General features: G+C 39.1%; 3 protein-coding genes and 1 pseudogene across 5 annotated transcripts in view; 2 read left to right on the top strand and 2 right to left on the bottom strand.

Moving 5' to 3' along the window:
• LOC109844983 lies at positions 8,735-20,027 on the top strand. Of its 3 annotated transcripts, none has more exons than XM_020414166.1 (4): positions 8,735-8,907; positions 18,757-19,016; positions 19,103-19,410; positions 19,678-20,027. In XM_020414166.1, exons 2-4 carry the CDS (start codon positions 19,002-19,004, stop codon positions 19,913-19,915), a joined length of 561 nt encoding a protein of 186 aa, XP_020269755.1. In that variant the 5' UTR covers positions 8,735-8,907; positions 18,757-19,001; the 3' UTR covers positions 19,916-20,027. The 3 variants fall into 3 exon arrangements, with proteins under 3 accessions (XP_020269755.1, XP_020269754.1, XP_020269756.1); XM_020414167.1 differs by lacking the exon at positions 8,735-8,907 and adding an exon at positions 15,601-16,267; XM_020414165.1 differs by lacking the exons at positions 8,735-8,907; positions 18,757-19,016 and adding an exon at positions 15,592-16,267.
• Positions 10,009-10,449, top strand: LOC109844984. The gene is made up of 2 exons (XM_020414169.1): positions 10,009-10,083; positions 10,196-10,449. The coding sequence occupies exons 1-2, from the start codon at positions 10,031-10,033 to the stop codon at positions 10,446-10,448; spliced, it is 306 nt and encodes a 101-aa protein (XP_020269758.1). The 5' UTR covers positions 10,009-10,030; the 3' UTR covers position 10,449.
• LOC109846136 lies at positions 12,559-14,580 on the bottom strand (annotated as a pseudogene).
• Positions 21,565-24,163, bottom strand: part of LOC109846135 — an 8,518-nt gene continuing 5,919 nt past the window's right edge. Inside the window, exon 2 of the mRNA XM_020415360.1 lies at positions 21,565-22,989. Within this exon, the coding sequence (XP_020270949.1) occupies positions 21,694-22,989 (1,296 nt within the window). The 3' untranslated portion in view covers positions 21,565-21,693. The remainder of the gene's footprint in view (positions 22,990-24,163) is intronic.

Raw genomic sequence — 24,163 nt, 5'->3', positions numbered from 1 at the left:
CGTGTTAGGCGTTGACTTATCCCTACTTAGGATTCGGGATAAAATTCCCTGTACCTGTGAGGGCACGGACTTTAAAAGTTTGAAAAGTGGTGTCTTCTCTTGGGGCAAAGACGAACCCGATACGGGAGAGGAAGAATTTTATATCCTATCTCCCAAAGCTGAAGAGGAAGAATTTTATATCCTATCTCCAGTTGGAAAGGAAACTCAAGGTGAGATTTTCACCTCCAGACTCCGAAAAAGATGAAACTAAGAGTGAGATCTCCACTCCGAGAATCGGAAAGGTTCAAATGGCCCTAACTTTTATAGGATTGGTCATTTGAATCAAAAGAATCCCTCATTCATTGAGGAGAACGCCCAAATTCGACCCTAACTTTTATAGGTTTGGTGGAAAAAGAACAAAAGCAGATTTTTGTTCCCTAACTTTTATAGGTTTGACCAAGGAAGCAGTGAAAGTGGGAGGTTTGAGATGATCTTACCTTTTACAGGCTTGATCGTTCAATTTGAAAGTGGACCTCTCGTTCATGGAAGGAATCGAGAGGGGACTTTGGTTGTGGTCCTAACTATAGGAAGGTTTGACCAGGTAGACAGTGAGAGTGGGAGTACAAATCATAGTGGGGGTTTAGTGTTTATCACCTTGTTCGTAATTATCGGGTTATCCCTAAGAAAATTACATATAGCGTTCTTCTGGGAACTTCCCATTACATGAATCATCCACCCCCAGCTTCCTTCTTGGAACTGGGTCTGACTTTGTACTCCATTACATGACCGGGTTATCCTTAAGAATATTAGCGTAACATTCTCCAGGAACTTCCCATCAATAGTAGGAAACAGTTTAGACTCATATACCTATTGGAGTATGTAGGGAGCAGTTTAACCTCATGCACCTGTTGGAGGATTGATAAGCAATTTATACTCATATACTCTTCGGAGTGTTGCCGTTCTTATTTAGCTTATCTGAGCGATATGACGCCGGCTTCAACTAAGATCTGAATGCTATTCTTGAGAGCAAAGCAATCCTTGGTGGGATGAACGATCCTCCTGTGGTATGCACAGTACTTTGGGTCCGTAGTGTTGTCAGCTTCCTCCTGATTTGTGATAGGTGGTAGCTTGATCTTGTTGCTTCCAAGGAGGGATTCGAAGATGGCTGGAACGTCTTCGTCCTTGAAGGAATGCTCTCTTTGGAGTCTCGGACCCGAAGTCTTTTGCTGCCTTCGGGATTGCTGTTGTGACGTTTGATTAGCACCATCAGCAGCTGCAGGTGCCTTGCCCTTACCACGAGAGGCGAAGTTTGAGTCCAGAGGATTAGCCGTCGGTAGGTTCCTCTCGGCCTTCTTCCTTCGGAGGAAACGTTCAGCTTGCTCTCCTCGGACTTTCAGATCCTGCCACGTTTTGGACGGTGCTGTGCCCATTGCTTCCAACACGTCCAGCGAAAGGTTGTTGTGGCATGTCTGGAGGATGAACTCCTCTGTGATCGGGTCCCGGCAATTCATCGCCTTGTTCCGGAACCTTTTGACGAAGGTATCAACTAACTCCCCGTCCTTCTGCTTCTCATCGAGCAATGATCCGATAGATATCTCGGTGTCATCGTCGAAGAAATTGGTGAGGAACATGGTCTCCATATCGTCCCAGCTGTTCACGCTACTTGGCTTGAGGCGGCGATACCAATCGAAGGCGGCTCCGCGAAGAGTGCCGACGAATGACCGCACCATCAGAGGCTCATTGCCGGAGATAATACCCAAGTGCGATTTGAAATAAATCAAATGCTGAGTGGGGGAACCCTTCCCATCGAACGGCGTGAAGTTGATTAAACTGAACTTCGCCGGATAGGGGATCGATTCCCATTCTCGTGGGTATGGACAGGGAATGCCTGTTTTCTTCGTCTCGGCTTGGTTCGCCTTGCTGGTTCGTCAGTGCCTAAATTTGTTGCTCATGCATTTCTCTCATGTTCTGCATGGCCATGTGCATTTCGAACCTGAAGGTATCCTGTTGTTTAGCCATGGCTTCTTCGAGCATCTTGGCCACTTGTTCCGCGCTTATCATAAATGACTCGCGGGGTTGTCCTTCGCTGGACTCCGTATTGTCTGATGCGACAGCAGAGCAGGAATCCGATTCTTCATCTTCTGATGGTAATTTTGTCCGAACCCTACCATAAGTTCCTCGTATGATGGCTCCAGACCTTAGACGAGTTAGATACTGGGGTATCGGCAGAATTGACTCGGGATTATCCCTTGTCGATGCCCTTTTGCTGGTCATATTGGCGGTGACCTTCGGAAATTCTCTATCTTCAACCACCGTTCTTTTTTGCCGGAAACGCCTATGCCTTGGTTTTGGCGCTTCGATACTAAGCCTTTCGAACACCAAAACTCTCTCGGTGACTGCCTTGATGCAGTTGCACTCAGACCGTACCGCCCGAATGAGCTTTGAACAAGGACACTGAGTTTCTAGCCTTCAAGGACCTCTCTTTCTGGCTTTGCTCGTACCCCCAGCACGATAGTACAGCTCGTCCGTTTGAAAGTCGGAGCAACCTATCGTGTGTTGGCACGATTTCTCAGATATAATGTAATCATCATCAGACGATAACATTTCCTTCTGAGAGCGAACTACCTTCTTCGGGCTTTCGAGAGTCACGCGCCTCGAAACACGCCTTTTTGGGCGTGAGTTTTCGGCGGGCTCCTGGACTTCAATGCGCAAGTTGGTGCGCATGACTGCCCTGGTCTCTTTGTCATGTTGGAGGCGACGGCGACCCCCAGCGTGTTGCGTCGTCCGGGGCTTCTTCATCGGGCCCAAACGATCTTGAACAGGAGCTTTGCCTCTCTCGTCGGGAATCGGACCGAGGCGCTCCAAGACTGGCTTCTTCCTTTGGGACGATTCTGCATGATCTCCCGAAGAAGCTATTGGAATTACCGGCGACTTGGGTTGATTCGCCGGTGGTTGAACTTTTGTTGGAGGCTGCTTCGGCCTCCATACTTGGCGGGTTAGTGGCGGCTTCTTGGCCACATCCTTCTGCAATCTCCTGCGGGCTTCTTCGGCTTGAGCCCGCGCCTGCGCTGATAGTGCACGGTGTTTGCGGATGCGCTCTTCGAGTGTTGAACGGTTCCGTTTGACCCGGATCCATTCGTTCGTCGGCGGCTTGGAGGAACCGCCATTCTTTAGTTGTTGAGGCTGTTTGCCTCTCCTATTCTTCAGATCCACGTTGTAGCGGATCCCGTCAACTGACTCCATGGCCTTTGCGAATTGTTTCGCGAGGCGTTGACGTTGCCTTTGGCGGGCTCTCTTCGAGAGAGTCACCACCCCTTCCGCAGCAGAAAAGTTGGCCAGAGTAGATCCGCCTTGGTTGGGAATTGAAGGAATCTCACCCGATGCGACTTTGGCATCAAACGGGGCGAGATCTTCGTTGGTGTTTTCAACGTCTTCATACCAACGAGTTTTCCTCCTGGAGGAGAACTTGGACTTCTTGGACTTGCGTGGGGAGGTTGATCCGGACGAGGACGACAAGTATTCTTCGAACTTCTGCTGGTCGAACTCGTATTCGACCTCCTCCACGACCGGGATTGAGATCCGCGGCTTGAGATCCGGTCCTCTCGAACTCTTGCCTTATTTGGCGTTGACGATCGCCGAGCACCAGATCTGGATGAGCAAGTCCTCGAAGTCCTAAAGTTTGAATCTTTTTTCGATCTGAGTCTTCAATCCAGCAGGGCTTCGCCTCCCAAAATTCCAACCTTTTCAAATGAACAAAGAGGAGCCTATTTATAGGCTCTCTGAACTGTGCCCGTGCACAGATCTGGGTCGGCCACCCATGGGTGGCCGGCACTGGGCCGAGCCACCCATGGGTGGCTCGGTCTTGGCCGAGCCACCCACGGGTGGCTCTTAGGCGTTAGGTTTTTTGTTGTTTTGTCCGGTTTCGGCTAATTCGGACTCTGATTTGTTGATCTGATTTGGCCGTAGATCCGATTCCTGATTTGGCAGTAAATCCACTTCTGGGTTCGAGTCCGAAACTGATCTTGATTCGATCGTGATTCGTCCGAGTCTGCCCTTGGTTGGATGATTCGTTGACTCCCCGAACCGTTGGCTTGATTCCGCACGCGAATGGATGTATTCCGTTACTTGCGTGCGATTCGTCAACCTCGTCACTTCGTTGGTTCGTCGGTTTGTGCCGAGCTATGCTAAGGGACCTATAAGCAATTCAAAACATACACTATACCGAACAAGCTTTGCGGAGTATAACTCCTAAGAAATTGAATAAGCCTTGCAGTTCAGGCAGTAAAGATCAAAATTGTAAAGAAACATTTATAGGGTAGCTTCTTTAAAATTGAAGCCTCACAATAGTGAAAGAACGAGACTAATATTAATCTATACAATTAAAAGTAATCATACCCTAAATCAAGTAAACTTCATAGTACATACAAGTATCTTATTAAATAATCCTCTAGGGTCCATCACGATATATGGATAGGTTTGCTCTCTGGTCCTCAGTTTGAACAATGAGATGGCTAGAAAAAGTCTTAAAACATACTAGTATCTTTAAGACTTGTATATTGTGAGAAAAAATCATCAATTAAAATACAGAAAACAGAAAAACAAAAGAAACATTTTTCGAGAAGTCTCTTTAATGCCCCCCTGCCGCCTTGAGAAAAGGGAGGCCACATTTACTCTGACTGTGACCAGATTCTACACGTGAGCGACCAGTACTCCTTAACAGTACTCGTTACATCCACTACTTGATATTAGTCCATCATATCTTTGGTATTCCTAAATAAATCATTTAAATCATTGAAATGGCTCTAATTAGAAAATTAAGTCATGTATCTATTTTAGATCTGGGCTCTTAATTCATAAGAAAATGATAAGGGTACACTCCAACCATAACTCCAATCACACACACTCTCTCTTTTGCTACAGTGCACCGGGCCCCACATGAGATTTTAAAAAAATTAAATCCAATGTAGGGCCCGATGCACTGTAGCAAAAGAGAGAGAGAGAGAGCACGTGGTTGGAGTTGTGGTTGGGGGTGTGCCCCTAGTGCCACTCTAATTCATAAAGCTATCATTATGTAACTCAATTCTCATAAGTTATTCCAAACTAGCCCCTAGCTCTACTCGCTACCTATGGTCTAAGGACCTGTTTGGTTCAATAGAAGCTAGGAATAGGATTAGGAATCCTATTTTATTTATAGATTTCAACCTAATCCATAAAAAATTTATAGATAAATTTTAGTTTTATGAAATCCTATTTTTGTTGCATTCTATGTTTGTTTCACCCAAAGAAAAAAAGAATCTCACTTTTATAGAAACCCTCCAATTCCTAATACCATGTTTGGTTCAGAATGAATTTTTTTAGGGATCAACACTGTAGCAATAGCTAGCTCACTGATCATCACAAAATCACCGTAGCAACGGCTAGTTCCACCAACTTCAGAATTCAAAGAAAAAACATTATAGCAATGACTATTTCCACTATCTTCAAAATTCAAAGACATAACACTGTAGCAGCGGCTAGTTCAGGGTTATAGTGGTTATAAATTCAACTTGAGGCCTCAAATTAATCCATGCATTCTCATTTCTCAGCAATTTATAAATTCCCATTGTCTGCAAATTGGATCCCAGACATCAATATGATATCAGAAGAGTGCTATCAAAATTATGAACTTTATTGCGACTGCAATCTCAGAACACCGATGAAAGTGTGCAAGAATGGTAAAAATAAGGGAAGGTGTTATTAGGGGTGTGCAGAATTCTCAAATAAAAAATGTAATTTTTCCGAACGGGCTGATGAAAGAGGAGACCCAAGCAACCAAGGAAGCCAATATGTCAAAGAAAATAGGTACGAAGATAAATATATTTTGCAATCAAAGACGCTGAAGAAAGAATTGAGACTTGTCGGAAATCAACTAGTAGCTTGGAAAATTTTAGCAATTTTATTAGTAATTTTTTGTATTATTTTAATTATTACAAACTGCATGTCATGTACTTGTACTTGCAAAAACTATTTAGGTTGTAATGAAAACTATTTTTGGAATTGGGTATAAATTGTAATTGATATTGTATGGCTCGGTAATAGATCAACTTGTCATAATTGATTGCCCCACCTATAACTCACATGTTTATTATAAATTACATTATAAGGATGAATTGCCTCACCTAGACATTGTCAATTCAATGTAGGCTACAATCTCATCCCCTTTTTGTCACATCTGAATATAATAAACAATGTAAGTTAGATTGCATTCTCAGTAAATGCTAATCATCATCATTGCCAAATATCAACTGTAAGGAGCTACACAAGCTCAAAACAAAATAGCAAGTAACCCACAGGCAAGAAAAAACAAAACAGCTACCACATAGCAGCCTATAGAGCTACACAAGCTCAAAAACATAACAACAACAAACCCAAAGGCAACAAAGCAACTCAAGCTCCAGCGAAAACAGCAACAAACCCAAAGGCAATGAGCTACACAAGCTCCAAACAAAACAACAACAAACCCAATTCACAGGAGCTACACAAGCTTAGAACAAAAAAGCAACAAACCCAGCAGCAAGGAGCTACACAAGCTCCAAACAAAACAACAGCAAACCCAGTAGCAAGGAGGTACACAAGCTCCAAACAAAACAGTAGCAAACCCAATTCACAAGAGCTACACAAGCTCAGAATAAAATAGCAACAAACCCAACAGCAAGGAGCTACACAAGCTCAAAACAAAACAGTAGCAAACCCAACAGCAATGAGGTACACAAGCTCCAAACAAAACAGCAACAAACCCAAATTCACAGGAGCTACAAAAGCTCATAACAAAACAGCCACAAACCCAAGCAATTGGAGCTACACAAGCTCCAAATAACAGCCACAAACCCAAGAGCAAGGAGCTACACAAGCTCCAAATAACAGTCACAAACCCAAGAGCAAAGAGCTACACAAGCTCAAAACAAAACCTCATATAACCCAAAGGCAATGAGATACACAAGCTCAAAACAAAACAGCAACAAACTCAAAGAGATTGAGGAGCTACACAAGCTTCAAATAACAGCCACAAACCCAAAGGCAAGGAGCTACACAAGCTCCACGAACCCAAAGGCAAGGAACTACACAAGCTCCATGAACCTAAAGGCAAGGACTGCAATAACAAAAATTCCAGAGAACCGAAAATCAATAATCAATTATATACCAAAACCCTTGTTTCATGAGAGATTAGACATGTAGATGCCAAGCAATTGTGAATGAAACCCCACCGACAAATAATTCTACTAAAATCAATAATCAACTATATACCAAATGAAACCCCACCGAACAATACCCTTGTTTCAATAATTAAACATATACCAAAATCAATAATTTCACTACCAATGTTAATTTCCTCAAAGCAAGCACAATGAAACGATCACATTAAAAGGGATAAATTGATTTATACCTGCAGATGCTAAGTAGTTATGAAGGGAATAATTTAGAAATTGATGTCGTTGCCAACAAACTCCATCGGATGGAACAACCAACAAACCCCACCGACAAATAAGCATTGTGCCTCGTCTTCGAAAAAGAAATCGAAGAGATGAGGTGGGATAAAGGGTCGCGGGAGAAGTCGAAGCCAAAATCTAGGGCAAATCCACCAACCGAACCTAACAACAATATCGAAGAACAGCGGGAGAGGAGGTGCGAAGAAGCTTGGGGAGAGGCGGGAGAAGAAATGGGGAGTTGCGATTCCAGATCTAGGGTTCGAAGTCGAGAGGATTAGGAATCAGAAAACGAAGATGAAGAACGATGTCAGAATTCTTGCCCAAACCCTCTCAAAAAACTCCGATTTGGGTTTCTATAAAAAAACCCTTACTGTTGCACCTTTATGGATTATGTAATCCATAAATTTTTTTCCAGCCAAACTCTAGAATAGGATTGATAAAGAATCCAAATATTATACTTTTGCCACTGTCAGATCCAAATACCAATTTTTTTCTATAAATTGGGTGAAATAAACCACCCCCCTTAATGGATGAACTAATTTCAAAGTAAACTATGAAAACTGGGGGCCTTGTAGAAGTTTCAATGATGAGAGGGGCTAATCTCAAACTATACTAGATTTAGGGGACAAATATCTCTAACAAGACCCAATAAGCTAAAGAACCGGATTCCCTCGTGTGGGCATTAAGGGGCTGTTTGGTTGTATGTTTTTACCATGTAAAAGAATGGAAAGTGTAAAAAAGTGGGTCCCAATGTCAGCTTTTATCACTTTCAATTGTTTGTTTGTAGTTGTGAAAATAGTATAAAGTGATTTCATATGCTGATGTGGCTTGTAAAGTGATTTCATAAAAAAAAGACATGACTTTTGGAGAAAGCTGACATTGAAGTCAGAAAAAAATAATAAAAAATAATTCCAACCAATATGATCATTTGAGTAGTGACCACTTTTTACACTTTCCAAATAAACAATTAAAGTTACATTTACAAACCAAACAAGCAATTTATGATTCCAATGGAATCAAAAACAAACAAAGAAAGATATAAAAGTAAAATTGATGAGGTGGACAATAACTTTCCAAGTTGTGTCATAAATACACAACTTTACCAACAACAACCAAACAGCCCCTAAATATTGGCATCACATCACACGGGGCGTTAAACGAGGCACAATAATGCTACTTTCTCACGTGCAATTTTTTTATTTTTATTTTTTATTTTAATTTATTTATTTGGGTATAAAGAGGGCCTTTCACGTGCAGTCTAAATTTATTAGCTCCCCACTATCCAAAAATCATCATATCTTCTCCTTCATCCAGATTAATCATCAGATTGGGGGAAATAAGAACCCAACCCTGACCCTTGACGAGCTCACCGGTGATGATATGAAGGACGACGACGATGAAGAGGACGGAGGCAGTAGCAACAGATGCTTACGCTGGGTTGGGAGGTATTGGAAATTATCAGGTGAGAGGTTTTAACTGAGAAATTATTGTTGATTGAAGAAACCCTTAATTATTAGGTTAATTTAGGTATATTTCCTTTTAGAAATTAGTTTTATTGTTTCATTTCTAACTCTCTAATTCTCGCTCTATAATTTTAAGTTCTTCCCGTTGCTGAGAATATGAGTCCGGTATTTAAAATCCTCTATCATTTCTAACTCTTTTATAAATTCTTATTTAATTTGAATTTTAGAATAGTGCATTAGATTGCCAATTTTGGAACTCATCTATGTTAGGATTAGTCCACGTGATTATTCTTTGGAATTTTCAATGGAATTTTACCGCAGCTAGTTCATATGTTTATACTATGTAGTTTCCTGATGTTTCTCATGTGAATTTATGTGTCTGGGTTCTCATTCGCAACGCTTTAGGTTGATTTACTTGTTGAGATATAATAATTTTAGGGGAAAATTGCATTGGGGAATCAAATTAAGTTGGGTCATTCATCCCCACCCCAAGCCCAAAAAGCATATCCAAAAAACCCTTATACAGCAAAAAAAATGCAACAAGCTCCCAATATGAGTACAGATACAATACCCCAAAAACTATCCCCAAATTACCCTTCCCAATTCACTATACCATCCTTTCTGAGCGTTGTTATCAAAACCACCTGTTTCAAATTTCGAGACCATCTTCCCTTTCGTTCGAAACCCTCTTCCTCCCAAAACCGCCGCCGACGACAACGCTTCGGGAACCAGTCTTCGTCGTCTGTCGCTCTTCGTCATCTTCATTCGTAGAACGGACCGCCCCTCATCATATTCTTTGAACCCTATGCCTCTGAAAACCGCCGCTGTCTCGTCGTTGTCGTTTTTCGTCTTCGGCCGACCACATTAGAACCGGCTTCGTCGACTTCGCTCTTCGTCATCTTTGTCGGAAGACGCGCTGCCTCATTTCATATTCTTCGACGCTGCCTCTTCCTCTCAAGAACCCGACGCGCACCTCGTATCGTCTTTCTCTTCGCGATCACCTGTGATGACCGTCTTCGGTCGATGCTCGACCGCTGGACAAGATCCTTAAGCCCCCTCCCCCCCGACTGCAAGCGAGTCGCTGGAGTCCCTCTGTTGAACCGAACAGTGACGCTCGCTGGGATGTCGACATCATCATCTCACTCATCTGAATCAGCGAGGAGCAAGCCTGGGATGTAAGTATTAACCCAATCATTCATATTTTTCGATTTAATGTGTTTGGCATTGTGATTTTAGCCGCATTAGAACCCTAATTTGATGCAGTATCTGTTGTGTTATGTTTTACAGTAAGCATGATATAAGAATTTCTTGTAATATACATGGATATTGTACATTCATGGATGAAATCGCTCCACGGATGAGGGCTGAACATTGGAGGGCTTATGGATCCTCCAATTTCAAAAATTATGTTAGTTTTGGTGCAATTCCAGCAGACAAGGCTACGATCATGTTGCTTCTAGATCATCTGGATTTAGCCACGGGGAAGTTTTTTTCAAGGATAGCCAAACTGGGACTCCACATGCGTATACTTTTGATGTAAATTGGGTGCTTAAACATACCCGATTTAATGATAAAGGGGAGAAACCCGAAGGCAACCGAGATACGGAGAATAGGATATGGAACACATACTTCTCCAACAAACAACAATTACAATACAAGAGTGGCCGAGACTACCTTGAGGCCCTATTGAAAAGATTGGTTCCCAACAAACAACAATTACAATACAAGAGTGGCCGAGACTACCTTGAGGCCCTATTGAAAAGATTGGTTCAGTCAAGAAAGAGGACGAATGTTTTTGATTTTGTTATGCTTCAAATCCTCTATCAACTCACATTGATATGGACTCTGACCGCGAGAATGAATGCACCCCGGCATATGTTTAAATATATAGCTCGGTTAGATATGGTTGATAATTTGTCATGGGCGACGATCATCTACAAGGAATTGTGGGATTCTTTCAAGGCTGCGAAGATAGCGAAGAAGGGGCAGACATATCTCATCGGCTGCGCTCCCTTGCTATCGGTGAGTTATATGTGTTATTTGTAAGTAATATGTTGCATTTGCACCTTATCTGTGATCATTACCTTTTACATGTGATATATGACACTTATATTTGCTTATTGCATGTGACATTTACAGCTTATTTGTGATAGTTTCCTTTGGTATGTGACAATTGTCTACCTATTGTGACATTCGTCTACCTATTGTGACATTCATGTCTCTTGTGACATTTTGTCTAATAATGTGACGTAAACAGTTTAGTGTGATGTTTGGTTATTATTTGTGATAAATAAATATTTATTGTGATATATATTCATGTCTTATTTTTGTGATATGTATTCATTAACTGTGAGTGGTATACACACTACAACAGAAAAGCTAATCCGCGAGGAACAAGTTTGTCGTTGAAAGTCGAGATTTCCTCGTCGTAGTGTGTTGGCGAGGAAAAAACTTTGGTCACCATTTCCTCGCGATAGGGTGGTCAAGAAAAGTTTCTACGAGGAATATTATAATTTCTCGCGAAATCCTTTTTGCGATGAATATATTCTTTTCTCGTTGTTACTCTTTAGCCTCGATATTTTTGCTCACCTAATTTCATACATTTTTCATCGCTAAACTATAGTTTCCTCGCCAATGATACGTGAATAATATTTAATTTATATATAATAAAAGTTATAAAAAACTATTTTCGTCGTTGTAAGTATCTTTCAGCGAGTAAACTGTTCCTCACCAAAGATAAATCTTTAACTAGGAAATTGATTTTTTTCATTATATGTATCTTTTTCTCGTGGAAACAGTTCCTCGGTAAAGGGACTCAAAGATAAGGAAATTTAAATTTGTTGTTGTAGGTTGTGCCCCATATTCTTCGCCAAAGAAATTCAATTACGAGGAAATTTACATTTATCGATATAGGTTATATGGTCTATAGCGAGGAAAATTACTTTTACCGTTATAGGTTGTATCACTATAGCGAGGAAATATGTTTTTATCGACGTAAGCAATATACTCTATAACGAGGAAATATTATTTTGACAACGTAAACAGTATACTTATAATGAGGAAATTTTATTTCATCAATAATAATGCTATTACGAGAAAAACGCTCAAAATATAAATAATTATCATCAATTGTCACCACAGTACATCAAAACAATTAAAATAAATAAAGCAAGTTTCTACCATAAGTAACAATGCTAGTCTAAAGCAATAACAAATCCAATCCAGCAAGCGATTCCATTCACAAGTCTTCCAATCGAATTGAAGCCAATTCATAATCTCATTCCAGACTGCACTAGTGAAGCTGCATTCAAAAAAGAGGTGGTTTCGGGATTCAACAACATTTTCATTGCATAAACAACAGAGGCCAGTGGTGATGATTCCTCTTTTGAGCAATCGATCTCTTGTAAGTAGCCTGTTCTGCACTGCAAGCCACATAATGAAACAGTGCTTTGGGTAGCTCATATTTTCCCACACTGTTGTGAACCATGGGACCTTTGTAGCTGCTGGGGAAATTTTTGAATAAAGCTCAGATAGACACACTTTTGAGTTCCTATGACAGGAACTGATAATTTGCTTCAAAGCATCTACACATATTTTCTTTTTCAACATATATATATGTACACAATTAAGTTACAAATTTATAAGCAAAACTAAAAAGTGTCTCACAATTTGCTCTTGGTGTGACAAATGATTTTGACCCAGCTTTGTGATGATATGTCAACTTTGACCTATTAAGAATATTCTTCTCTGAGTAAATCTAAAATTATTAAGACATACAGTTAGAAAGAAGTAAATGAAAAAAAATGTAATACATGGAGAAAAATAAAAAAAAGATATTGTACCTTAAACTTTTCACTAGAAAAATGAGTGCAAAGAAACTCTCATTCTTTCTTGAGCCAACAAAACAATACAAGGTATTATACTTATGTGATAGGTGTCAAGCACACATAAATCTAGACAAAATATGCAAGTACTATGCTTATGTATTCGTATTTTAATTATATGCTGACGTGTGTGAATTTTCTTTCTTATCATTTGCACCAATCATGTTTCATCCTTCCAATGACTCAGGTGATTGTTTAATTTCAGGTTGAGCTGTCTATGTATGTATTATAATAGAAACATATTTTGCGTTCAAAACTCATACAAGCATTTGAACTAGTAAAGCTACTGAAACCTGTAACTCTTGATCATCCCAATACTTCTTATTAGATATTGATAAGCATGAGTTAAGAATACAAAGCCTCAATATGTCGAAAGGTAAGAAGTGTTTACCTCTTGATTGAGCTTTCTCCAATGCCTTGCCATATCTACCACAGACTTGGAGCACATTGGACATGTGTATGAGTGTATCTACTGCAAAAGAAAGAAAAACAAAAAAACATTAATAACATATACAATTTCCCTTCTTAAACACCAAAATCAAATTGGATTGGGGGTCAAATTAGTAGGTACTACAGTTTAGTGGGGGGATGAGGCTTACTGATGATGATTCAACATTTGGGCCAGACATTCAGAGTGCATTGTGTGTCCACATTTCAAAACACTTATCACTTTTAACGAGTCAAAAAGATACTGCAACATAGAATCTAACATTATGATGTTTCAAATTTCAAATGTAGAATGCGAAAGAATATCAGGAAAATGTACCTCAACACATATGGGGCAATTCTGTTTCATTGAGTTCTCCACACATGTGTGCTTACCGCGTAGAGAATTTGAGTAGCAGGAACCTATAGATAATTTCGAATGGACAAAGATATGTAGATTAACAGAAAATTACAACTAAAGAAGATGTATCCATAAAATGTAGATAACAAAGTGCCATGAATTTCATCTATTCCATCCCACATGCTTGAGTACAATCAGATAGAACAATGAGCTCAACAAAAAGACAAAAAAGCATGTATATACAACGTCAACAAAAAGAAAAACAAGATGTCAGCACTAAATGTAGATAACTGTTGATTATTCTAATAGAAGTCTGGTTCGTCATTAATAGAAAACAATTATCAAGAAAAGCAAACAAATCCAAATATTTATCAAGAGAGAGGCGCATACCACACGTTTCGCAATGGAAGAAATTATCCTGCCCTCCAACTCGACAAATACCGCAATCATCATAGTGAAACTGCCCTTTCTCAGTGTAGTCGTAAATTTGCATATTTCACAGAAATACTCCCTCATGTTTACACCACGCTTTGTACAAACTTTGGTAACCTAAAATCACCCCAACTCTTGCAATAATTCCCAGAATGAAAAAGAATTTCAAATAAACAAAGATAATTCAAAAATTTTACCCGCTGCTCAGTATCGCACACCAAACAAATCGCCTAAAAAATCACAAAAAATAAAAAACTTGAGAACAAATAATAACACATCAAACCCAAATTTAAAAGAAAAAGATACATATATACCTTCCAACTCAATTATATTTGAAATCTTACCGCTGGCGGTTGAAGATTGTAGCACGTTTGGTTTAATCTATCTTCCAAATCAATTATATTTGAGAATCAATTATATTTAAAATCTTTACGCTGGCGGTTGAAATCTTGCCTCAGATCGTGCCGCTGACGGTTGAAGACGTAGCCGTAGACGAAGGAGGAGCTCACCGGGAACTTGAAGGTGAAGATGGAGTCGAGGATCAAGGATCGGTGGCGGGCCTGGTGCATTGAATCGGGGAACGAGGAGAAGGCGATGAGGAGCTGCTGGTCGGCAGTGAAGGAGTTCGGCAGGAAGAAGACCTCGACGGTCTGGCCTTGCTCTAGATCGAAGCGGATGATGCAGAACCCTAGGACCCAACGGCGGAGCCCAACGAGATTGAAGCGGATGAAGACGACATGGAGGCGGCGGCGGGAGCGGAGGAGGAGGAAGAAGATGGTCGAGGGATTTGAGGGGATGGGGATAAGGGGCGTGAGGATTTTAGATTTTGGGGTAAGTTTTGGCGGGGGGGGGCGGATTTTAGATTTTGGGGGAAATTTTGGGGTGAAGCGGAAGAGCACAGAAGAAGAGAAATGTTTTATTTAAAAAAAGAAAAATAATTAAACACCTAAACGAGTTAAACCATTTGGGCTAAACATCCCAAACGGTTAAACCTCTTTGGAGGTTACGTTTGGGATCTCCTAACAACCCAAACTGTTTCAACCGTTTGGGTTTTGTTATCCCAAACGGGTTTAACCGTTTGGGCTGTTTTTACTTGTCCAAACGGTTCTAATAACTGTTTGGACTGTCCTATTTTGTATTAGTGCTATGCCAAATAGAATAAGAGATTTCATTGCACGTTTGGTTTAATCTATTTTCAGAAGTCAATATTATATGTTAACATAATCTAATTTCAGAAGTCTGAGATAAATGTATATTCAAAACTCGCAAATTGTTTAAATCTTATCAGATTTGTGAGCAATCCTGTATCATTGGGATCCCTTTGAACCTGAATAAATATTAATTGGTTGTTAATCTTCATGTGAATTGTGCAAAAAACTACAAAAAGGAATCATCAACCAGACAAACCAAATCCTTATTTCTATCCATACTGGAGCTTTACCTCGTGCTGGACATTTATTAATTCTTTTAACGAGGAAAGAGTTCCATGTAAAACAAAAAAAATTAGTGAGGAAACCTTCAATTTGTCGTCAATGAATTTCGCGGGTGTTGCATATTTTTTGCCAAATTAATATTGAGGGAACTATAATTTCCTTGCTAATAGGTTCTTTTTTACGACAAAAAGGTTTCTCGTAAAACAAAAACTTTTAGCGAGGAAGCCTTAAATTTGTTGCTATTGAAATTGACGGGTTTTGCACATTTTTCTGCCAAACTAATAATAAGTAAACTATTATTTCCTCGCTAATTGATTCTTTTGATGAGGAAATGGTTCCTCGTAGATTATAGATCTTCAGTGAGGAAATCATACTTTTATCGCTATTACATTTGGCGGGTTTTCCTCTATTTTTCACCAAAATAACAGCGATGAAATGATTATTTCCTTGTTAAATGTGCATTTCACGATGAAAAAGTTCACCAAAATCTCATATTTCCTCGCCAATAAAATAACTAGTTAGGAGACCAAATCATGATCATGTTTAGTGAGGAACTAAAATTTTCATCGTAGAAGGTGGTCTACTGTGAGGAAAATATATTCCTCGTTGAAGACCTACTGATATTTACCGAGGAAATAATTTTTTCCTTGTCGAAAGTGATATTTGTTGAGGAAAATAACTTTCTAGTAAAAAAGTTGGTCGCTAAAAGACCTGTCTGTTGTAGTGACATGCTAAAGTTGAGGCAGAGAAAGAAGAAGGGAAAGAAGAGGAGGGAGGCAAAGAAGGTGATCAAACCCAGGCCATGGGCAGTGAACTGGAGGAGGTAACTCTTCTTTGTGATATTTGCTTATTGCATGTGACATTTACTGCTTATTTGTGATAGTTCCCTTTGGTTTGTGACAATTGTCTACCTTTTGTGGCATTCATATATCTCTTGTGACATTTTGTCTAATAATGTGACGTAAACAGTTTACATGTGATGTTTGGTTATTATTTGTGATAAGAATATTTCATGTGATATATATTCATTAACTGTGATCTTTATACATCTTTAAGAGGTAAAAGTTGCTGAGAATGTTCCCAAAAAGAAGAAGGGAAGGAAGAGGAGGGAGGAAACCGATGATACTTTAAAAGCATTTGTTAGTGGGCTACAGACAAAGAGCCAAAGAACAACAAAGAAGCCCAAGTTCTTAGAATCTCTCTTCCAAACTGAATTGCCTAAGAAGGGAAGGAAAGGGAAGAAAGGTGTCGTTCTGGTGGAAGATGACGACGACAAGGGGGAGAAGGATGTGGAGAAGCCAATTGCAATTTCACACATCGGTAGGAGAACATCTGTTGCAGAGCTATGGAAAAGGGAAAAAAGTGAAGAGGAAAAAAGTTTATTGGAGATGTTGAATATGAGCATTCCTTCTTCACAAGACTTTGATGTTAGGCTACCGGGAACAATCGACGAAGGCTTTTACCATAATTTCACCGTTGAGGACATTCCCGATGCATCGGATGATGAAAACAAGTGGCTTTAATATTTTCTTACATTAAAAGTTGACAAGTAAGTATTAAGTGTTATTCTGTGATATTTATATTAGGCCTGTGATATTAAGTGTTATTCGTGTGACATATAGTGTTTTCCTGTGACATATAGTGTTTGCATGTGATATTTAGTGTTTGTTTGTGACATTTAGTGTTTTCCTGTGACATCTAGTGTTTTCCTGTAACATCTAGTATTTTCATGTGACATTCAATGTTTGTATGTGACATTTAGTGTTTTCCTGTGACATTCAGTGTTTGTATGTGACATTTAGTGTTTGTTTGTGATATTTAGTATTTTCCTGTGACATTTAGTGTTTGTTTGTGACATGACATATAGTGTGTTCCTGTGACATTTAGTGTTTGTTTGTGACATTTAGTGTTTCCTGTGACATATAGTGTTTTCATGTGATATTTAGTGTTTTCCTGTGATATTTAGTGTTTGTATGTGACGTTCAGCACATGTATGTGACATTTAGTGTTTTCCTGTGACATTTAGTATTTGTTTGTGACATTTAGTGTTTTCCTGTGACATTTAGTGTTTTCCTGTGACATTAAGTGTTTGTTTGTGATATTTAGTGTTTTCATGTGACATTTAGTGTTTGTTTGTGACATTTAGTGTTTGTTTGGATTGAGGGTAATGGGGTGGAGGGGAAGGGAGGGTAACTTTTAACCTTGTTTGGGAAGTAAATATAGCAAGTTAATAGGGGTGAGGGGAGGTGAAAGGAGGTGAAAAAATAACATGATTTCTTCCCCCCCAATTTGGGGTGTAATGGGGGTGAAGGTAAAGAGGGGGAATACAACAAATGTAGAGAGACATATTTACCCCTAGTTAAGATCAAAATCCAACGGCTAAAATTTCTAACAACAATATAACTTAATAATATATGAGAGTATTTATGTCAATTTATATACATTCCCTTCCCTTCCCTTTCCGTTATTACACTTTCCAAACGGGGTGAAATAACTTCCTCTTAATTCACCTTACTAGTTTCCCAAACAAGTTTTAGAAATTCCCTTCTCTTCCCTTAGCTTAACTTCTCCTAGGTTCCCCTAACTTCCCTTCAACCCCTCCAAATCCAAACAAGCCCTTAGTGCTTTCATGTGACATATAGTGTTTGCATGTGATATTTAGTGTTTGTTTGGGATCTTTAGTGTTTTCCTGTGATATTTAGTGTTTGTATGTGACGTTCAGTATATGTATGTGACATTAAGTGTTTTCCTGTGACACATAGTATTTTCATGTGACATTTATTGTTTGTATGTGACATTTAGTGTTTTCCTGTGACATAATGTTTGTTTGTGACATTTAGTGTTTGTTTGTGACATATAGTGTTTTCCTGTGACAGTCGGTGTTTGTATGTGACATTTAGTGTTTGTATGTGACATTTAGTGTTTTCATGTGATATTTAGTGTTTGTTTGGGACCCTTAGTGTTTTCCTGTGACATTTAGTGTTTGTATGTGACGTACAGTACATGTATGTAACATTTAGTGTTTTCCTGTGACATTTAGTGTTTGTATATGACATTTAGTGTTAGTATGTGACATTTAGCGTTTTCCTGTGACATAGTGTTTTCATATGACATTTAGTGTTTGTTTGGGACATTTAGTGTTTTCTTGTGCCATTTATTGTTTTCCTGTGACATTTAGTATTTTTCTGTGACACATAGTGTTTTCATGTGACACTTGATTATTTTCCTGTGACGTTTCGTGTTTTCCTGTGACAGTTTGGTGTTGATTAGAATATGTCGCTTATACATTGATTGTCTTCTACATTTTTGTAGTCGGACAATTTTTGAGGTTGAAGATCATACTATATGCAGATATGATATGCTACATCTTTTACGTGGTGGAAGATTAAAGGATGATGTTAGTTTTTGTTATTGTTGCGGAGTTAATCAAGTTTTGCACAATTACAATAACTTGTTACATTTGCAATCATTAGATTGTTGAAGCTTTGGTCGCAAGACTTCAAACATGGCTCAAGCTGCCAGAAAATGACCATGTCGAAAGAAAATACGCTATTGTCATGTTGTATTTTAGTGTGAGTAATGGCTATCATAATACCTATTATGTGATATTGCATTTATATGACTTTCTTCTGTTTGCTTTATTCTCTGTTTTTGACAGATTTGGTTGCTAACTGCTTCAAATTTGGATGAGCGCAATGTCTATGAAAATTACATAAAGAAGCATATAGATGAAGGGAAGGATGTGTTGATAATTCCAATATGTCACGTTGATCATTGGCATGTCCTTGAGGTCAACTTGGGGCAAAAAAAATGCAGACATTACAGCTCCGCTGACCACGAGGCATGGGCTAGAGACGTGTTGACCATCCAACTTTTTTTAGATAGGATGGTGAGTGGTTACGATCATGTGTCGACATTCAGAGCATTCGAATATGAAGCAGTCCCTTGTCGAACGCAAAAAGGCTCGTAAGTTTCTTATACTTAAACATGAGATTGTTACATGGCTTGTTGTATGGCTTAGTGACATTGTCGGTGTTATATTCACATCAATATGTGATATTTGCGGACTCTCTGTGACTTTTGGGGATGTTATGTGACAGTTTAGTATGCAGTATGACTTATGTTGCATTTATGTGACATTTTGATATTGCATGTGACATATTAGGTAACTGTGTATTATTCTCGTTACCCGTTACATATCCTGCTATTAAGTGTTATGTTATATTTTTACAGATATGATTGTGGCATACATGCGTATTTTTTTATTAAGGAGATCCTCGAGGGCACGGAGATAATAAACATTGAAGCCTTGTACAGGGAGTCGCATATGCTACGGGCTGGACTTGCTGCTCAAATCATATGTGAAGGGCGTGAATGGAAAAAGCTACGGTTGAAATTAGACAGTGATGATCCAGAATATCTATTGTACTTCGGGGGTAGTGATGTACCTATGATTGAGTGGAAGTATTAGACTCTAGATGTAATTGTTTCATTTGTTGGATGTCCTATGATGGATGTTGGTTGTTTAACTGCTGTTTGTAAATGATAACCAGTTTACTAACATAGATGGTATTTCCTGATGATCTTTTCTTTACCATATTAAAGATGAACATGTGATCTTGGTAATCTGTGTGACTTTTGGGGCTGATTTGTGACATTTTAGAATGCAATGTGACTCTTGATATTCTGTGTGAGATTTTGGTGGTGTTATGTGATATTCGAACATTCTCTGTGTTTTATTCTCGTTCCATGTTAGATATCATGCTATTAAGTGTTATGTTGCTCAGTTATAGAGATTTTTCTCTCTTCTACATGCCTATTTTTCCATCAGGGGGATCCTTGAGGGACGGGATGTTATGTCACACAGAATATCAAAAAGGCAAAATTAGTAAATGGCGCAATTATCTTTAACATATTGAATCTAAACATGTAATACGTCACACGAACAGGTGATACGTCACATATAAGTTATCATTTACATGTAATACATCACATATAAGTTGTAAATGTCACAACAAAATGGCAAAAGTAGCATGTAACAGAAAATAATCACAAAAGAGTTTGCAATCTGTCGGGAAACGTTAATCTTGGATAGGTTCAGTGCATGTGACTTGGTTATGTCCTTCAGCGTGATATCTTTAGCATCTAATTGCACGTCTATTCTCAGATCTGTTGTTGATACGTCTATTCTTGTTCCTTCCACGTCTCTTTGTCGTCTTTGGAGGAAGAATGCTAACGGTTTCATCTGTTACATCTGGCTTATCATAATTTGGAATAGGAAAGAGAATTGGTTCGTAACTTTTCTTAAAAGCTTCAGTCGTCATGAACTAATCGCAAAACTGGTACACATCTCTATGCATAAAGTTGATAGCAGCACACGCATGTTTACATGGTATTCGCAATATATCCCAGGCACGACACGTGCATGTTTTGTGATCCAAATCATCTTGTACTGATTTTTGTGATGATACCTCAAAGATTTTAGCTGTAGAATGCGATACTTCAAGAGTGCTTACCTTGGTAACATTTTCTTGGAGGATTTTTTCCGCTTCTGGACATAGATAGCTATTCCATTTTGTTGCCATCTCGTGGCGAGTATTCATTCTTTCCATAATTTGTACACGAATGTGATCCATAATTTGTACACGAATGTATTTTCCCTGTGTTTCCCCCTTACCGGTATATCACTCTGTATCTCTCTCTCTTCATCTCTCTGTATCTCTCTCTCTCCTACCCCACTTCCCCTAAGACCATCTCCAATGGCAAGGCAAATATTGCCTTTCTCTCTCCTTCCACCTCACTTTATTCTCTCTCCACATCACTTGCCTTTTCCAATTGTCTTTCAACTCCACAACAACTAGTTTTTCAAAAGTTTTTCACTTTATCTTTCCTCCACATCACTCAACCATATACCCCACCATATTTATTCATCCTATTATTCTTATTTTTTATACATTTTAATTGTTATTATATTTACTAATATATTTATAATTATAAAATTTAATTTTTATTATGTAATAAATAATATGTATTTTTTAATAATTTATAATTTTCAAAAAACTTAATTTTTAATGCAATAAATAATATATTAATTTTATAAAAGAAAACAACACACACTATTATTAATGTAGTGGTAAACCAAACATACATAATTTATTGAAAACGTACAAGAAAAAACACACCAAACATACATAGTTTATTGAAACATGCAAGAAAAAACACACCAAACATTGAAAGTTTTTGACATTTCTATTCGAAGGTTGCTCCAAATTTTTGCCAAATGTGCTCGACGAGATCCTTTTTCAACTGAATGTGTTTGGCCCTATCACGTAGATCGGCTCTAGTATGAATATCCGATTCGGCTCGGGCTTGAACGTGCACTTCAAATTGTGGCAACACTTGTGTTTGGACATTGAAAGAGGAGCTAGAGCTAGCACTAGCATTGTTCGATGGTTCGAAGTCAATATTTTCCCAGTTTCGCAAATATGTATCTCGTTCATCCTCGACTATCATGTTATGTAAAATAATGCAAGCCCTCATTATTTTACCTAAGACCTCAATGTCCCACATTCTAGCGGGCTGGCGAATAATAGCAAATCGTGCTTGGAGAACCCCAAATGCGCGTTCCACATCCTTCCTACATGATTCTTGTTGTTTGGCAAACAACTGCGCTTTGTTGCCTTGGGGCAATTGAATTGATTGGACAAAGACAGGCCATTTCGGATATATTCCATCTGCAAGATAGTAAGCACGATTGTATTGTCGCCCATTGACAATGAAATTCACCTCCGGGGCTTCACCGGACTCAATATCGTCAAATACCGGTGACCTATCTAGTACATTAATGTCGTTCAATGTACCTGGCAAACCAAAAAAAGCATGCCATATCCATAAATCAAAAGATGCCACTGCCTCAAGGATAACTGTTGCCGTCCCCTTGTGTCCACTAGTAAACTGCCCTTGCCAAGCCTTAGGACAATTCTTCCATTGCCAGTGCATGCAGTCGATACTTCCAATCATTCCGGGGAAACCACGCTCCTGACCAACTTGGAGTAACCTCTGCACGTCTTCCACATTTGGACGTCTTAAGTATTCATCTTGAAACAAAGCAATTACCCCATCGCAAAAATTGCGAGTGCACTCAATTGTGGTGGATTCTCCAATCTTCACATACTCATCACATGCATCTGCGGCGACTCCGTATGCAAGCATGCGGATGGCAGCTGTACACTTTTGGATAGGTGACAAGCCCAATTTTTTTGAATTATCACGCCTTAGAGTGAAGTAGTTGTCATAATTTGATAATGCGTCTACAATTCGTAGAAACAATGACCTTTTCATTCGATATCTTCGGCGAAACTGCATGTCGGAGTAAGTGCATGACTCGTCGAAGTAGTCGGCCATGAGCCTTTGATGGGCTGCTCCATGATCCCTATGCAGATATTTTTTTTTTGTGTGGTCGTTCGTTTCTATGTTGTAACTCTTCAAGAAGTTGTTGTTGCCTATCGAGTATGGAATTTTCCAACTCCCATTGTCGTTGGACCTCTTCAAGGTTAACCATATTTGGGGGTAGATCCATTGGATGATAATTAGAGGAAAGTATGAAGTAAAATGCTTTGGTTGATATTCATATGATGTGCACTACCAGATTTATAGTGAATGAGCTCCGGATTCCATTCAATTTAGTTAACTAAATTGAATATGAAGATAAGATATTGAGTAGTCATAGTCTTGTCTGAGCTAGTGGGTTGATTATTGATTTTGGAGTGTAATGCAGTGAGTAGTCATAGTCTTGTCTGAGCTAGTGGGTTGATTATTGATTTTGGAGTGTAATGCAGTGAGTAGTCAGAGTCTTGTCAGAGTTGGTGGGTTGATTATTGATTTTTGGAGTGTAATGCAGTGAGTAGTCATAGTCTTGTCAGAGCTGGTGGGTTGATTATTGATTTTGGAGTGTAATGCAGTGAGTAGTCATAGTCTTGTCAGAGCTGGTGGGTTGATTATTGATTTTGGAGTGTAATGCAGTGAGTAGTCATAGTCTTGTCAGAGCTGGTGGGTTGATTATTGATTTTGGAGTGTAATGCAGTGAGTAGTCATAGTCTTGTCAGAGCTGGTGGGTTGATTATTGATTTTGGAGTGTAATGCAGTGAGTAGTCATAGTCTTGTCAGAGCTGGTGGGTTGATTATTGATTTTGGAGTGTAATGCAGTGAGTAGTCATAGTCTTGTCAGAGCTGGTGGGTTGATTATTGATTTTGGAGTGTAATGCAGTGAGTAGTCATAGTCTTGTCTGAGCTAGTGGGTTGATTATTGATTTTGGAGTGTAATGCAGTGAGTAGTCATAGTCTTGTCTGAGCTAGTGGGTTGATTATTGATTTTGGAGTGTAATGCAGTGAGTAGTCATAGTCTTGTCTGAGCTAGTGGGTTGATTATTGATTTTGGAGTGTAATGCAGTGAGTAGTCATAGTCTTGTCTGAGCTAGTGGGTTGATTATTGATTTTGGAGTGTAATGCAGTGAGTAGTCATAGTCTTGTCAGAGCTGGTGGGTTGATTATTGATTTTGGAGTGTAATGCAGTGAGTAGTCATAGTCTTGTCAGAGCTGGTGGGTTGATTATTGATTTTGGAGTGTAATGCAGTGAGTAGTCATAGTCTTGTCTGAGCTAGTGGGTTGATTATTGATTTTGGAGTGTAATGCAGTGAGTAGTCATAGTCTTGTCGGAGCT

Source organism: Asparagus officinalis, chromosome 6 (genome assembly GCF_001876935.1).
Source record: "Asparagus officinalis chromosome 6, Aspof.V1, whole genome shotgun sequence".
In the NCBI taxonomy this organism is placed as follows: domain Eukaryota; kingdom Viridiplantae; phylum Streptophyta; class Magnoliopsida; order Asparagales; family Asparagaceae; genus Asparagus; species Asparagus officinalis.
Note: the sequence above shows the minus strand (reverse complement) of the source record. Positions and strands in the feature narration are given on the sequence as shown.